Here is a 16,141-nt window from a genome sequence, read left to right as displayed (position 1 = left end):
GCTTGTGATCAGGGGCGGATGCACGTGTATTCAAGCGGTGTCACTATATAGATATATATATGCAAAAAAACCAAACTATAATATAAAATATAAATAACGCTTATGCGGTCGGGCTTCATTTTTCTTGCCTGATGTCTGGGGATCGACCTCTGCAGTAGACATTATTTGATTTCAAAATGCATGTTCCTTTTGAAAAACTAGAATTTATAGTAAATTGAACCCTCAATTTCATCATAAAAATTAATCAATAAAACCTGACATTCACATTCTATAAGTGATTAAAAAATATATATTTGAATGCATAGAGGAAGTTATTTAAGCATATATAAAGTAATCTGGAATCATAATTTTTAAAAAGATTATTCTATTTTTGCGATTTTTCAATTTTTAAGCAAACTTCTTTGTTGTCGTCATTCTAAACTTCTCATCTCTTTCGCTATTTATCCCACACTTTACTTATTTCCTGAAATATCGACATCGCTTACTAAAAGTTTTGTGTACGCCCTTGCTTGTCATCGATCCATCTTTGGAAACCCTTCATTTATATTTATAATAGCTTGACGGTCATACTGGCTCAGCTTTATGAATCTCTACTGAATGATAATTAATACGTAGTTTGAGTTATCATATGAAAAGTCACCTGTGAGGTTTCACTATGACAATTTTGGGATGATCATTGAGGGTTAGCATAGACATCAAAACATTAAAAAAGTTGCGACACTTTTCGTCTAAATTCCTTTGAAGTTGCCAGACTTATATGCGTCCAAGTTTGGGATAGGTAATTTTGGAGTTCAATTGTTAGTCCCAGTGTAATTGCAATTTGTAACTAGTTAGGAGTTACAAGGTTAGGACGTCTCAACACAAATGTTGCTATCAATTACCCAAAAGAGTGATTTAGCTTAAATAAAGTGAAGATTAAGCTAGAATTTCAGCAGAGACAAAAAAACGTTAAATGATTTCTTCCAATTTAATATGCCTAAGTTTTGTTGGACATAATTTTGCTATCTTCAACATGTCAAGCGTCCAATACAGATAATCTGAAGTTGATTCTGAATTTTCTTTTACAAAGCATATACTATAACTGTCAGATCATGTAGGTCGTGCTTTTGAATGCTTCAGAAATCTTTAAAGTGTTGCCTTCGTTGTGCAGTAGGAGTCTCCAATTCCTATTTCTTATGTAACCCCAGCACCCCTATCAACGAGGACAACGAGATATGTTTAAATACTCCTCTGGCGTGGAAGGAACTAATAGAAGAGCAACCCTAAATATTTAATACTCAATCACGCCGTTATTCTTTTCCAAATCTGGTTATTATAAGGAGTAGCTGGAACTGGCCATATTGGTCTTGCCAGCAAATCTTTCTAATAATATTACGTCATTGTTATTAAGTTATGATTTTGTGGGCCTATAGTCTAATTGTCAACAAGGATTATTTGGATAATTAGATAATAATCTGATGAATAATAAGCTTTGGCTACGCCTACGGGTGTATTAGGACTTCATATGGAGAATAACAAGACTTGCCTATTGGTGTATTTAGGACAAAGAAAGAAAATTATGAACCCATGAATTGATTGTTACTCGATCACCTATACCAAGGGGAGACGAGGCTGCTACTGTTGAATTTGGGCAAAACTATTTGTCCCACATCGGTGGGAAGAGAAGGGTTGGGGGATTTCCCCCCTATAAAAGAAGGCTTAATGTTTAGGATTTATATACACCTCTCATTTGCCTTCTCATCTGTTTAAGGCATTTGTATCTTCTCTCTTTAGTATTATTTCACTTGTATTTTTGGAGTGAAATAAAATATTGGTTGTGTCCGAGGAGTAGGCAAAATTAGCCGAACCTCGTAAATTCTGGTGTTCCCTTTATTATTGTTTTATTGTCTTATTTATTATTTGGTGGCTGTCATAATTTTTGGTATAGTAGTTGTGACTTATTCACACTATATACATTTGGCTTCCGCAACAATTGGTATCAGAGCCAAGGTACTGTCTGAGTATGCTCTGTAGTTGCAGCTTAGTCTGATCTTCTACATCAGAAAGGAAATAATCTTGATTTGTGTCGTCAGCTATTAAATAATATTTGTGTCAAATATGGGAGACAATAAACAAGAAGAATCTACATCAAGTGTCAACAATACGTCATCATTGGCATCTTCGCTTATGACAAGAATTGTGTCAAATGCGAAATTTGCGGTAGAAATTTTTGACGGGTCCGGACATTTTGGGATGTGGCAAGGCGAGGTTCTAGATGTCCTTTTTCAACAAGGGCTAGATCTGGCCATTGAAGAAAAGAAACCAGATGTTATTGGAGAAGAAGATTGGAGAATTATCAACCGTGTTGCTTGCGGTACCATTCGATCCTACCTTGCTAGAGAGCAGAAATATCCATACACAAAGGAAACTTCTGCAAGTAAATTATGGAAAGCACTGGAGGATAAATTTTTGAAGAAAAACAGTCAAAATAAATTGTACATGAAGAAGAGACTGTTTCACTTCACCTATGTTCCTGGTACCACGATGAATGAACATATCACCAGTTTCAATAAGTTGGTCACAGATTTGCAAAATATGGATACAACTTATGATGATGGTGACTTGGCCTTAATGTTGTTGGCGTCACTTCCTGATGAGTACGAGCACCTTGAAACTACTCTACTCCATGGAAATGACGAAATTTCTCTCAGAGAAGTTTGTTCAGCTTTGTACAGCTATGAACAAAGAAAGCGAGAAAAACAGAAGGGCGGAGAAGGAGAAGCACTATTTGTGAGGGGTCGTCCTCAAAATCAAACGAGGACAAAGAAGGGAAGATCCAAGTCAAGATCCAGACCCAGCAAAGATGAATGTGCCTTTTGTCGAGAAAAAGGGCACTGGAAGAAAGACTGTCCGAAGTTGAAGAATAAGGCCAAACATAACAATGGAAAGGCCATTATGGATTCAAATGTAGCTGATTGTGATGATTCAGACTTCTCATTAGTTACAACAGAGTCATCAACATCATCAGACATATGGTTGATGGACTCGGCTTGTAGCTATCATATGTGTCCCAACAGGGACTGGTTCGTGGAATTTCAAGAAGGAGAATATGGAGTCATCCACACAGCGGATAACAGCCCTCTTACCTCATATGGCATTGGTTCAATACGATTAAGGAACCATGATGGAATGATCAGAACATTAACAGATGTTCGAGATGTACCGGATTTGAAGAAGAATCTCATCTCTGTGGGAGCCCTAGAATCAAAAGGGTTCAAAATCATTGCAGAAAATGGAGTAATGAGAGTATGCTCCGGTGCACTAGTGGTAATGAAGGCTAATCGGAAGAATAATAATATGTATCGCTATTGTGGCAGTACAGTTATTGGGACAGCGACAGTGACATCTAGTGACGACAAAGAGGCAGAAGCAACCAAGCTATGGCACATGCGCTTGGGACATGCTGGAGGAAAATCCTTGAAAACTCTATCAGATCAAGGATTGTTAAAAGGAGTCAAGGCTTGCAACTTGGAGTTTTGTGAGCATTGTGTTAAAGGGAAACAGACAAGGGTTAAATTTGGTACAGCGATCCATAATACTAAAGGCATTTTGGATTATGTACACTCTGATGTTTGGGGTCCTTCCAAAACACCTTCATTGGGTGGGAAGCACTATTTTGTAACCTTTGTTGATGATTTTTCCCGAAGAGTATGGGTGTATACAATGAAGAGCAAAGATGAAGTGTTGGGAATTTTTCTCAAATGGAAGATGATGGTGGAGAATCAGACAGGCAGGAGAATCAAGTGTATTCGCACAGACAATGGAGGTGAATACAAAAATGATCATTTCAATAAGGTCTGTGAAAATGATGGCATCATCCGACACTTCACTGTTAGACATACACCACAACAGAATGGAGTGGCAGAACGTATGAACCGGACCTTGCTGGAGAAGGTACGGTGTATGTTGTCCAATGCTGGCTTGGGCAAAGAATTTTGGGCTGAGGCAATTACATATGCATGCCACCTCATTAATCGTCTACCATCTGCTGCTATTGATGGCAAAACACCATTTGAAAAATGGTACGGAAAACCTGCTGTAGATTATAACTCTTTGCACGTGTTTGGCTCAACTGCATATTATCATGTGACGGAGTCAAAATTGGATCCAAGGGCAAAGAAGGCTATTTTTATGGGAATTACTTCTGGAGTCAAAGGATATCGCTTATGGTGTCCTATGACAAAGAAAGTAATGTTCAGCAGAGATGTTACCTTTGATGAATTTGCTATGGTAAATAAGGTAACAGAAGATACCAAACAAAATGAAGGTGCTTCTAAGCAGGTGGAGTTTGAGGGAAAATTTATTTTTCCTACACAAGAAGCAGAGGAGGAAACAAATGAAGATTACCCTCTGGAAGGAGAGCCAGTAGAGGAGATTCCAACTCAGGAATCTCAACAACAACTTGAATCAATAGCAACCAGCAGGCCAAAAAGAACAATAACGAAACCTGTTCGTCTCATAGAGACGGTTGCTTGTGCAACCTCAATTGTAGCTGATGATGTTCCTACTACTTATAAAGACGCTGTCCAAAGTTCAGAAGAAGATAAGTGGAGGATTGCCATGAATGATGAAATACAGTCCCTTCATCAGAATCATACATGGAGATTGGCCAATCTCCCGAAGGGAAAGAAAGCAATTGGGTGCAAATGGGTATTTGCAAAGAAAGAAGGATTTCTTAACCAATTAGATGTTCGCTACAAAGCAAGATTGGTGGCCAAAGGATATGCTCAAAAGGAGGGAATTGATTACAATGAAGTGTTTTCTCCAGTTGTAAAACATTCCTCCATTAGAATTATGTTGGCTTTGGTAGCACAATTGGATTTGGAACTAGTTCAGATGGATGTAAAAACTGCGTTTTTACATGGAAACTTGGAGGAGGAAATCTACATGACTCAGCCAGAAGGATTCAAAGTTGCTGGAAAAGAAAATATGGTGTGCAAACTTGAAAAATCGTTGTACGGATTGAAACAATCTTCTAGACAATGGTACAAGCGATTTGACGAGTTTATGTTGCGGCAAGGGTACAAGAGAAGCAAATACGATCATTGTGTGTATTTGCACAAGCTTAAAGATGGTTCCTTTGTATATCTTCTCCTATATGTTGATGATATGTTGATAGCTTCCAAGAATTTGGAAGAAATTGATAAGTTGAAGATTCAACTGAAGAAGGAGTTCGAGATGAAGGATTTGGGTGAGGCAAAGAAAATTCTTGGCATGGAGATAATTAGAGATAGACGTTCAAAGAAACTCTGTTTATCTCAAAAGGAATATTTGAAGAGAGTACTTCAACGTTTTGGCATAGATGACAAGACTAAGCCAGTTAGTACTCCACTTGCTTCCCATTTTAAGCTAAGTACTATTATGTCGCCAATGGATGAAGCTGAACGAGAGTATATGTCAAAGGTACCATACGCAAATGTTGTTGGTAGCTTGATGTATGCAATGGTTTGCACAAGGCCTGACATTTCACAAGCTGTTGGAGTTATTAGCAGATATATGCACAATCCAGGGAAGGAGCATTGGCAAGCTGTGAAGTGGATTCTACGGTATATTCATAATACTGTAGATGTCGGGTTAGTTTTTGAGCAGGAAGACAATCAGTCTGTAGTTGGATATTGTGACTCAGATTTTGCGGGTGATCTGGACAAACGAAGATCAACTACTGGTTATGTGTTTACTTTTGCAAAGGCACCAGTTAGTTGGAAGTCTACTTTGCAGTCAACAGTTGCTTTGTCTACAACAGAGGCAGAGTACATGGCTATTACAGAGGCTGTGAAAGAGGCAGTTTGGCTTCAAGGATTGCTAAAGGAGCTTGGTGTTGAACAAAAAGGTATCACAATTTTTTGTGATAGTCAAAGTGCTATTCAATTAGCGAAGAACCAAGTTTATCATGCAAGGACGAAGCACATTGATGTTCGGTATCATTTCGTACGAGAAATCATAGAAGAAGGTGGAGTCACAGTGAAGAAAATTCATACTACGGAGAATCCTGCTGATATGCTGACAAAGGTGGTGACTGCGGTCAAGTTTCAACATTGTTTGGATTTGATCAACATTGTTGAAAACTGAAGATTGAATGAAGACACAATCAAAATTTGTTATTGAGAGAAAATTGAAGATGTGGAATTTTGCCAAGGTGGAGATTTGTTGAATTTGGGCAAAACTATTTGTCCCACATCGGTGGGAAGAGAAGGGTTGGGGGGATTTCCCCCTATAAAAGAAGGCTTAATGTTTAGGATTTAAATACACCTCTCATTTGCCTTCTCATCTGTTTAAGGCATTTGTATCTTCTCTCTTTAGTATTATTTCACTTGTATTTTTGGAGTGAAATAAAATATTGGTTGTGTCCGAGGAGTAGGCAAAATTAGCCGAACCTCGTAAATTCTGGTGTTCCCTTTATTATTGTTTTATTGTCTTATTTATTATTTGGTGGCTGTCATAATTTTTGGTATAGTAGTTGTGACTTATTCACACTATATACATTTGGCTTCCGCAACAATTGGTATCAGAGCCAAGGTACTGTCTTAGTATGCTCTGTGGTTGCAGCATAGTCTGATCTTCCACATCAGAAAAGATTTATCTTGGTAACTGTGTCAAGATTCTGTCTTAGTATGCTCTGTGGTTGCAGCTTAGTCTGATCTTCCACACCAGAAAGGAAATAATCTTGATTTGTGTCGTCAGCTATTAAATAATATTTGTGTCAAAGATGGGAGACAATAAACAAGAAGAATCTACATCAAGTGTCAACAATACGTCATCATTGGCATCTTCGCTTATGACAAGAATTGTGTCAAATGCGAAATTTGCGGTAGAAATATTTGACGGGTCCGGACATTTTGGGATGTGGCAAGGCGAGGTTCTAGATGTCCTTTTTCAACAAGGGCTAGATCTGGCCATTGAAGAAAAGAAACCAGATGTTATTGGAGAAGAAGATTGGAGAATTATCAACCGTGTTGCTTGCGGTACCATTCGATCCTACCTTGCTAGAGAGCAGAAATATCCATACACAAAGGAAACTTCTGCAAGTAAATTATGGAAAGCACTGGAGGATAAATTTTTGAAGAAAAACAGTCAAAATAAATTGTACATGAAGAAGAGACTGTTTCACTTCACCTACATTTAATCAACACATTCTACAGAGCAAAAACCAGAGAGAGTAGCAGTAACAGTAATGGCAAATGAACAAAGAGAGAGCGGGAAAAAGCAGGTGATAGCAATAATCGGAGCTGGTATTAGCGGCCTATTGGCCTGCAAATACAGCCTTTCCAAAGGTTTTGATCCCATTGTATTCGAGTCCGAGAGTAGTATTGGAGGTGTGTGGACTAAGACTATTGAGAGCACAAAGCTACAAACACCGAAACCTCTTTACCAATTTTCTGATTTTCCATGGCCTGATTCTGTAACCGAAGTGTTCCCTGACCAACACACCGTTTTAGAGTATATCGAGTCGTACGCTCGTCACTTTGCTTTGCTCCGTAACATTCAGTTCAATACCAAAGTATTAAGCCTCAGCTATGAATCTGGTGACGACTCCGATGGAGAATTGAATTTGTGGGGCGGTGCCGGCGAGCCTTTTAGCACTAAAGGGAAGTGGACAAAGAGAGAGCGGGAAAACCAGATAGAGTAGCAGTAACAGCAATGGCAAATGAACAAAGAGAGAGCGGGAAAAAGCAGGTGATAGCAATAATCGGAGCTGGTATTAGCGGCCTATTGGCCTGCAAATACAGCCTTTCCAAAGGTTTTGATCCCATTGTATTCGAGTCCGAGAGTAGTATTGGAGGTGTGTGGACTAAGACTATTGAGAGCACAAAGCTACAAACACCGAAACCTCTTTACCAATTTTCTGATTTTCCATGGCCTGATTCTGTAACCGAAGTGTTCCCTGACCAACACACCGTTTTAGAGTATATCGAGTCGTACGCTCGTCACTTTGCTTTGCTCCGTAACATTCAGTTCAATACCAAAGTATTAAGCCTCAGCTATGAATCTGGTGACGACTCCGATGGAGAATTGAATTTGTGGGGCGGTGCCGGCGAGCCTTTTAGCACTAAAGGGAAGTGGACAAAGAGAGAGCGGGAAAACCAGAGAGAGTAGCAGTAAAAGCAATGGCAAATGAACAAAGAGAGAGCGGGAAAAAGCAGGTGATAGCAATAATCGGAGCTGGTATTAGCGGCCTATTGGCCTGCAAATACAGCCTTTCCAAAGGTTTTGATCCCATTGTATTCGAGTCCGAGAGTAGTATTGGAGGTGTGTGGACTAAGACTATTGAGAGCACAAAGCTACAAACACCGAAACCTCTTTACCAATTTTCTGATTTTCCATGGCCTGATTCTGTAACCGAAGTGTTCCCTGACCAACACACCGTTTTAGAGTATATCGAGTCGTACGCTCGTCACTTTGCTTTGCTCCGTAACATTCAGTTCAATACCAAAGTATTAAGCCTCAGCTATGAATCTGGTGACGACTCCGATGGAGAATTGAATTTGTGGGGCGGCGCCGGCGAGCCTTTTAGCACTAAAGGGAAGTGGACAAAGAGAGAGCGGGAAAACCAGATAGAGTAGCAGTAACAGCAATGGCAAATGAACAAAGAGAGAGCGGGAAAAAGTAGGTGATAGCAATAATCGGAGCTGGTATTAGCGGCCTATTGGCCTGCAAATACAGCCTTTCCAAAGGTTTTGATCCCATTGTATTCGAGTCCGAGAGTAGTATTGGAGGTGTGTGGACTAAGACTATTGAGAGCACAAAGCTACAAACACCGAAACCTCTTTACCAATTTTCTGATTTTCCATGGCCTGATTCTGTAACCGAAGTGTTCCCTGACCAACACACCGTTTTAGAGTATATCGAGTCGTACGCTCGTCACTTTGCTTTGCTCCGTAACATTCAGTTCAATACCAAAGTATTAAGCCTCAGCTATGAATCTGGTGACGACTCCGATGGAGAATTGAATTTGTGGGGCGGCGCCGGCGAGCCTTTTAGCACTAAAGGGAAGTGGACAAAGAGAGAGCGGGAAAACCAGAGAGAGTAGCAGTAACAGCAATGGCAAATGAACAAAGAGAGAGCGGGAAAAAGCAGGTGATAGCAATAATCGGAGCTGGTATTAGCGGCCTATTGGCCTGCAAATACAGCCTTTCCAAAGGTTTTGATCCCATTGTATTCGAGTCCGAGAGTAGTATTGGAGGTGTGTGGACTAAGACTATTGAGAGCACAAAGCTACAAACACCGAAACCTCTTTACCAATTTTCTGATTTTCCATGGCCTGATTCTGTAACCGAAGTGTTCCCTGACCAACACACCGTTTTAGAGTATATCGAGTCGTACGCTCGTCACTTTGCTTTGCTCCGTAACATTCAGTTCAATACCAAAGTATTAAGCCTCAGCTATGAATCTGGTGACGACTCCGATGGAGAATTGAATTTGTGGGGCGGCGCCGGCGAGCCTTTTAGCACTAAAGGGAAGTGGACAAAGAGAGAGCGGGAAAACCAGAGAGAGTAGCAGTAACAGCAATGGCAAATGAACAAAGAGAGAGCGGGAAAAAGCAGGTGATAACAATAATCGGAGCTGGTATTAGCGGCCTATTGGCCTGCAAATACAGCCTTTCCAAAGGTTTTGATCCCATTGTATTCGAGTCCGAGAGTAGTATTGGAGGTGTGTGGACTAAGACTATTGAGAGCACAAAGCTACAAACACCGAAACCTCTTTACCAATTTTCTGATTTTCCATGGCCTGATTCTGTAACCGAAGTGTTCCCTGACCAACACACCGTTTTAGAGTATATCGAGTCGTACGCTCGTCACTTTGCTTTGCTCCGTAAAATTCAGTTCAATACCAAAGTATTAAGCCTCAGCTATGAATCTGGTGACGACTCCGATGGAGAATTGAATTTGTGGGGCGGCGCCGGCGAGCCTTTTAGCACTAAAGGGAAGTGGACAAAGAGAGAGCGGGAAAACCAGATAGAGTAGCAGTAACAGCAATGGCAAATGAACAAAGAGAGAGCGGGAAAAAGCAGGTGATAGCAATAATCGGAGCTGGTATTAGCGGCCTATTGGCCTGCAAATACAGCCTTTCCAAAGGTTTTGATCCCATTGTATTCGAGTCCGAGAGTAGTATTGGAGGTGTGTGGACTAAGACTATTGAGAGCACAAAGCTACAAACACCGAAACCTCTTTACCAATTTTCTGATTTTCCATGGCCTGATTCTGTAACCGAAGTGTTCCCTGACCAACACACCGTTTTAGAGTATATCGAGTCGTACGCTCGTCACTTTGCTTTGCTCCGTAACATTCAGTTCAATACCAAAGTATTAAGCCTCAGCTATGAATCTGGTGACGACTCCGATGGAGAATTGAATTTGTGGGGCGGCGCCGGCGAGCCTTTTAGCACTAAAGGGAAGTGGACAAAAAGAGAGCGGGAAAACCAGAGAGAGTAGCAGTAACAACAATGGCAAATGAACAAAGAGAGAGCGGGAAAAAGCAGGTGATAACAATAATCGGAGCTGGTATTAGCGGCCTATTGGCCTGCAAATACAGCCTTTCCAAAGGTTTTGATCCCATTGTATTCGAGTCCGAGAGTAGTATTGGAGGTGTGTGGACTAAGACTATTGAGAGCACAAAGCTACAAACACCGAAACCTCTTTACCAATTTTCTGATTTTCCATGGCCTGATTCTGTAACCGAAGTGTTCCCTGACCAACACACCGTTTTAGAGTATATCGAGTCGTACGCTCGTCACTTTGCTTTGCTCCGTAACATTCAGTTCAATACCAAAGTATTAAGCCTCAGCTATGAATCTGGTGACGACTCCGATGGAGAATTGAATTTGTGGGGCGGCGCCGGCGAGCCTTTTAGCACTAAAGGGAAGTGGACAAAGAGAGAGCGGGAAAACCAGAGAGAGTAGCAGTAACAGCAATGGCAAATGAACAAAGAGAGAGCGGGAAAAAGCAGGTGATAACAATAATCGGAGCTGGTATTAGCGGCCTATTGGCCTGCAAATACAGCCTTTCCAAAGGTTTTGATCCCATTGTATTCGAGTCCGAGAGTAGTATTGGAGGTGTGTGGACTAAGACTATTGAGAGCACAAAGCTACAAACACCGAAACCTCTTTACCAATTTTCTGATTTTCCATGGCCTGATTCTGTAACCGAAGTGTTCCCTGACCAACACACCGTTTTAGAGTATATCGAGTCGTACGCTCGTCACTTTGCTTTGCTCCGTAACATTCAGTTCAATACCAAAGTATTAAGCCTCAGCTATGAATCTAGTGACGACTCCGATGGAGAATTGAATTTGTGGGGCGGCGCCGGCGAGCCTTTTAGCACTAAAGGGAAGTGGAACATCACTGTACAAGACACTCAAACCCTTCCCATAAAGGTAATAAGCAATTACACCTTACATGTTACAACAAAACCATTTAAAAATTCACGTTTTTCAATTGTCTCCACTCATTCGTTCGCTTTTAAAAAATGCTCCACTAAAAAAGAGAATCCTCAAGATCTCCTAGAGTTTTAAAAATTAGAATTTTTTATAAAGCACAATATTTTCGGTCTAATTAGCAATTTATAGATACCCTTTATTATATTACGTGTTATAGATACCTTTTATGTTTTTATACAATATATTTCATGTATTTAAGCTATTGTATTCATTAATACAACAACAAAAAAAATAGGCATAAAAACTGGAATTCCAGCTAAATTTGACATGTATTTAGCTGTATTCAAGCGGCATTAACGTTAAATACAGTAACATATATGTGCAAAATCTGGAAGGTTAAACTGGTTAAAAACAGAAGGAAATCAAATCACATGATATTCTCCTAATTTAACTCAACGAACTAAAACGATCCCTCATTAATCTGTATTTGAAAGATACATAATAAAGATTATAGTTGAATAAAGAGAAATACATATGAATAATACAGTTGAGTAGAACTGTATACAGTTGAATACAACAAAATACAACTTAATTCATCTGAATAAAATACTTGAATACAACAAAATACAACTGAATACAGCTGAATAAAACTCTTGAATGCAACAAAATACAACTAACTTCTGCTGAATAAAATAGTTGAATATAATTAACTACAACTGAATACAGTTGTATAAAACACTTGAATACAACTAACTACTGCTGAATAAAATAGTTAAATACAACTGATTAAAACTGAATACAAGAGAATACGCATAACTTTTTAATACATCTAAAATATCTAAATGAATGCTACTGAATACATGTGAATACAGCTGAAATATACATTCGAATACAATTGAATACAAATAGGCGATTTTGGCGATCTAGAGAGAGAAACAGCCTTATGGCTTCGCCGGCCGGCGGCCAGCCATTATCCAACTGGTCAGCTCCCTAACACATCTGCCCAACCTCCTACAACAACTACAAACAATCCCCAGCCCTCAAATCCCACAAACGAAGCCACGAATTACGCAAAAGCTATGAACCCTACTTCGACGACCACTACCAAGCAGAATCGAGCCGCTACAGTTGAACCAATTGCTCTTCGTCTATCAAAATCAACGAATTAAACTTACCCTAAGCGATTGTAATGGAGTGATAATGGAGGAGAACTAGAGAATTTGGGTGGGAGAAGAGGTATGAATCGTGGGTTGAGGGAGAAAGAGTAAAGTGTATGCAACAAGAGAGAGAGAACGTGGTTAGTCAATTTTATTGTGATTATGTGAGAGAAAAGACTAAAAAGGAGAGAAAAATATTATTTAGCATATATGGTGCCTTAAATGTAAGATGTAACTATAATTAGATATTTGGCTATAAAGTATAAAAGGTATCTGTAGGATGTAATATTTTAAAATGGTATTTATTTAAAATAAATAGAGTATTAAGGTTTTCTATAGGTGTAAAAATTCGCGTTAAGCGCACTATAAGCTTTGATTGGAGACAGAAAAGTGCCAGTGGGAATTAAGCTGTCTATTTATTGCTTATCATGAGCACCGCACTTTCATTGGCTAGAATAAAGAAAAATGCCCAAAGTCCATTTTCTTGCAATCTTTCCATGTTTAAACTTATAGCATCAGTTTTTTTTAAAATTTAATTTATGTACTATATATTACTACTTTATTAATAGTAAAAGAAAATTTAAAATTATGTTGTTGAAAAGTTACTTTGATTGATAAAACATCATGATATCAAGTTTAATATTTAAACAGTTAAATAAATATGAATGTTTAAAGATTGATGTAAAATAAAAACAATAATATTATTAATGGGATGATGATTAAACGTTTTGGAAATTCCAAAAAAGCAAGTGTGGTATAGTAAATTGGAAGTGAGAAAGTGTGTTTTAGTTTTCATGATAGACAGAACAGAAATCAGAATAAGAAAGATACGGCTAAACAAAGGACTCATATTCCAAAATCTTAGTTTGGGGTTTCATTAGCTTTACTTGATTACGTGAATTTTGCATGCAGGTATACCAAGTTGATTTTGTAGTAGTTTGCGTGGGAAGATTCAGCCAAGTTCCAAATATTCCTCAGTTCCCTCCAAACAAAGGTCCACAAGCTTTCGATGGTGAAGTAATCCATTCAATGGATTATTCCAAAATGAACTCCACAACTGCAACCAATTTAGTCAAAGATAAAAACGTAGCCGTTGTTGGATTCCAAAAATCAGGAATGGACATTGCCATGGAGTGCTCTACCGTTAATGGTATAACTGCTATTGATCTTCCATTAATTAATTCTACCTCTTTTATTGTTTGTTTATACATAAAGTCAATTATTATTGTCTATTAACTTTAGGTCGTTCTTGAAACCCATAAACTTCAAATCTTGAATCCATCTATGACTGTTGTTTGCAGGGATTGAACGTGCATGCACAGTAATAATCAGGACTCCACACTGGAACCTTCCAGATTATTTTCCATGGGGATTCCCTTTGGCAAAACTCTATCTAAGTCGATTCTCCGAACTTATGGTGCATAAGCCCGGTGAAGGCCTTCTTTTATATCTCATGGCTACTATTCTTTCACCTCTGGTAATTCTTACTCCCTGTATATATCGTACAAATCATGAGTACTATGGCTGTTGGAGTCATGAAGTACTAATTAATCGATTTCTCACTATCATATTTTACAGAGGTGGGGATTCTCAAAATTTGTGGAAAGCCATATAAAACACAAGCTCAAGCTTTCAAAACATGGATTGGTTCCAGAGCATAGTTTCTTAAACGAATTGAGTGCATGTTTAATTTCTACGGTGCCTGAAGGCTTCTACAACAGAGTTGAGGAAGGACGTCTCAAGCTGAAGAAAGCAAAGAGTTTTGGATTTACTAAAGAAGGTATCGTGCTTGAGGGTCAAGCTGAACCAATTAAGTCGGACTTGGTCATACTCGCTACTGGCTGGAAGGGAATAGACAAGATCAAAAACGTATTTGAATCACCAAATTTTCAGGAATACATAGCAGGCTCAGATGGTTCGGCAGTTCCTCTATATAGGTACGTAATCAAAGCCTTATATTCTTTGGGATGAAAGGATTGTTTATGCGGTAAATAATATATTAATAATGTAACACTTATTTATGTGACAGAATAATTAATAATCGCGGGATTAATTGTTACCTCGTGAATAATATATAATAATACTACATGAACTATTGTGCAAGATTGACCTAAATTAATCTTGCATTCCACTACGCTCATATTCCACGTATTGCTAATACACATATACACCTTTCCCTTATAAAATAATACATGAATTTGCATATGATTAGTTTTATCAAAACCAATAATACAGAGTTTAGTTTTCATTATTAAATACCATATACATAACTTGTGCAAAATTTAGTTAATATGAAAATCAAACGTTATATTAGTTATATGTACATTAAATTAGTTATGTAGGGGAATTTATACTGAAAATCAAACTCAATATGGGCAAAGTGCAGCAATAGCCACTTTTAAGCCTGCTATTTAAAATATATTCATAATTTATAATGTATTGAAATATTAACCAATTCACCCAAACTTCAGGACTAAGTATCCCGAATATGGAATTCAGGATTAGTGTCCTGAATTATTGAGCTGCTAATTTGAAATTCAGAATTAAGTGCCTGAATTTCTGAACTACTAATTTAAAATTCAGGACATAAGATTCGAACTTTAGGACATGATGTCCTCAAGTTTGAACTTTGAGGCTGAAACTCTAGGACATCGTGTCCTGAAGTTTGAGCGAAATCGGCTACCTGGTGTCATTTCCACACGATGTACTAGTACTACGCAATTTTATGCGTATATTTCGAACTAAGCTAACCATGTGTTAATTGTCATATGACATTCTGGATTGTTATTATTATCAGGGAATGCATTCATCCCAAAATTCCACAGCTGGCAATAATTGGATTCTCTGAAAGCGTGGCAAATCTATACACTTCAGAAATAAGGTGTCGATGGCTGGCAGAGTTTCTTGATGGAAAGTTTAAACTACCTAGCGTCAAGGCCATGGAGGAAGACATAGCACAATGGGATAAATACAAGAAGAGATACAGCAAGAAGTACTACAGGAGATCATGCATTGGTGCATTGCATATTTGGCACAATGACCAACTCTGCAAGGACATGGGTTGGAATCCTAAGAGGAAAAAGGGTCTCATGGCGGAGTGGTTCGAACCTTATGGCCCGTCAGACTACGCCGGCTAGCTCAACCATCCCAGAAGATTTCTCTTTGTTGCTTTTCTTACATTCTGCTGCATGGTCTTCCTTATTTTACTGTCTTAAAGGTGTGCTTTGTCACTGTTCTGTCTTTCTCATATGACGTAATAAGCTTGTTTATCCCACCCTGGAAAGCTTTATACATCAGCTTGACATTCATACATACTCTTCTTTTTAGAAACTCAGCAGAAATATTGTGCAACAATAATCATCTCACGGCAGCTATGAGAAGCAGCTATGAGAAGCAGTAGGTAGACTAGCATAGACATTCAAACATTAAATTAAAACCCCCAGAGGCTTGTATACATTCAAAGTCTTGCTGATAAAAAGTTGTATAAAGACAACTCCAATACGCTTATTTTGCGTGCACCAAGTTTGCAAAACCTTAAAAGGGATCGATTGACCTCAAGAAACTAAAGGAACG

At 38.7% G+C, this 16,141-nt stretch overlaps 9 protein-coding genes across 9 annotated transcripts; all 9 read left to right on the top strand.

The window, feature by feature from the left end:
- Positions 1-7,210: 7,210 nt before the first annotated feature.
- On the top strand, positions 7,211-7,666 carry LOC138878362 (putative flavin-containing monooxygenase 2). The gene has a single exon (XM_070158031.1). The coding sequence runs from the start codon at positions 7,211-7,213 to the stop codon at positions 7,664-7,666; it is 456 nt and encodes a 151-aa protein (XP_070014132.1).
- Positions 7,667-7,677: 11 nt separating this feature from the next.
- On the top strand, positions 7,678-8,133 carry LOC138878359 (putative flavin-containing monooxygenase 2). The gene has a single exon (XM_070158026.1). The coding sequence runs from the start codon at positions 7,678-7,680 to the stop codon at positions 8,131-8,133; it is 456 nt and encodes a 151-aa protein (XP_070014127.1).
- Positions 8,134-8,144: 11 nt separating this feature from the next.
- LOC138878349 (putative flavin-containing monooxygenase 2) lies at positions 8,145-8,600 on the top strand. Its single transcript, XM_070158018.1, has one exon. The coding sequence runs from the start codon at positions 8,145-8,147 to the stop codon at positions 8,598-8,600; it is 456 nt and encodes a 151-aa protein (XP_070014119.1).
- An 11-nt stretch (positions 8,601-8,611) lies between these two features.
- Positions 8,612-9,067, top strand: LOC138878344 (putative flavin-containing monooxygenase 2). Its single transcript, XM_070158012.1, has 2 exons — positions 8,612-8,643; positions 8,701-9,067. The coding sequence occupies exons 1-2, from the start codon at positions 8,612-8,614 to the stop codon at positions 9,065-9,067; spliced, it is 399 nt and encodes a 132-aa protein (XP_070014113.1).
- Positions 9,068-9,078: 11 nt separating this feature from the next.
- LOC138878337 (putative flavin-containing monooxygenase 2) lies at positions 9,079-9,534 on the top strand. Its single transcript, XM_070158005.1, has one exon. It carries the CDS (start codon positions 9,079-9,081, stop codon positions 9,532-9,534), a length of 456 nt encoding a protein of 151 aa, XP_070014106.1.
- Positions 9,535-9,545: 11 nt separating this feature from the next.
- LOC138878329 (putative flavin-containing monooxygenase 2) lies at positions 9,546-10,001 on the top strand. Its single transcript, XM_070157997.1, has one exon. The coding sequence runs from the start codon at positions 9,546-9,548 to the stop codon at positions 9,999-10,001; it is 456 nt and encodes a 151-aa protein (XP_070014098.1).
- An 11-nt stretch (positions 10,002-10,012) lies between these two features.
- Positions 10,013-10,468, top strand: LOC138878322 (putative flavin-containing monooxygenase 2). The gene has a single exon (XM_070157990.1). It carries the CDS (start codon positions 10,013-10,015, stop codon positions 10,466-10,468), a length of 456 nt encoding a protein of 151 aa, XP_070014091.1.
- Positions 10,469-10,479: 11 nt separating this feature from the next.
- LOC138878317 (putative flavin-containing monooxygenase 2) lies at positions 10,480-10,935 on the top strand. The gene has a single exon (XM_070157985.1). It carries the CDS (start codon positions 10,480-10,482, stop codon positions 10,933-10,935), a length of 456 nt encoding a protein of 151 aa, XP_070014086.1.
- An 11-nt stretch (positions 10,936-10,946) lies between these two features.
- Positions 10,947-15,842, top strand: LOC104215978 (probable flavin-containing monooxygenase 1). Its single transcript, XM_070157979.1, has 5 exons — positions 10,947-11,408; positions 13,481-13,718; positions 13,870-14,045; positions 14,147-14,505; positions 15,366-15,842. The coding sequence occupies exons 1-5, from the start codon at positions 10,947-10,949 to the stop codon at positions 15,703-15,705; spliced, it is 1,575 nt and encodes a 524-aa protein (XP_070014080.1). The 3' UTR covers positions 15,706-15,842.
- Positions 15,843-16,141: the final 299 nt, after the last annotated feature.

This window comes from Nicotiana sylvestris, chromosome 1 (genome assembly GCF_000393655.2).
Source record: "Nicotiana sylvestris chromosome 1, ASM39365v2, whole genome shotgun sequence".
Classification (NCBI taxonomy): domain Eukaryota; kingdom Viridiplantae; phylum Streptophyta; class Magnoliopsida; order Solanales; family Solanaceae; genus Nicotiana; species Nicotiana sylvestris.
Note: the sequence above shows the minus strand (reverse complement) of the source record. Positions and strands in the feature narration are given on the sequence as shown.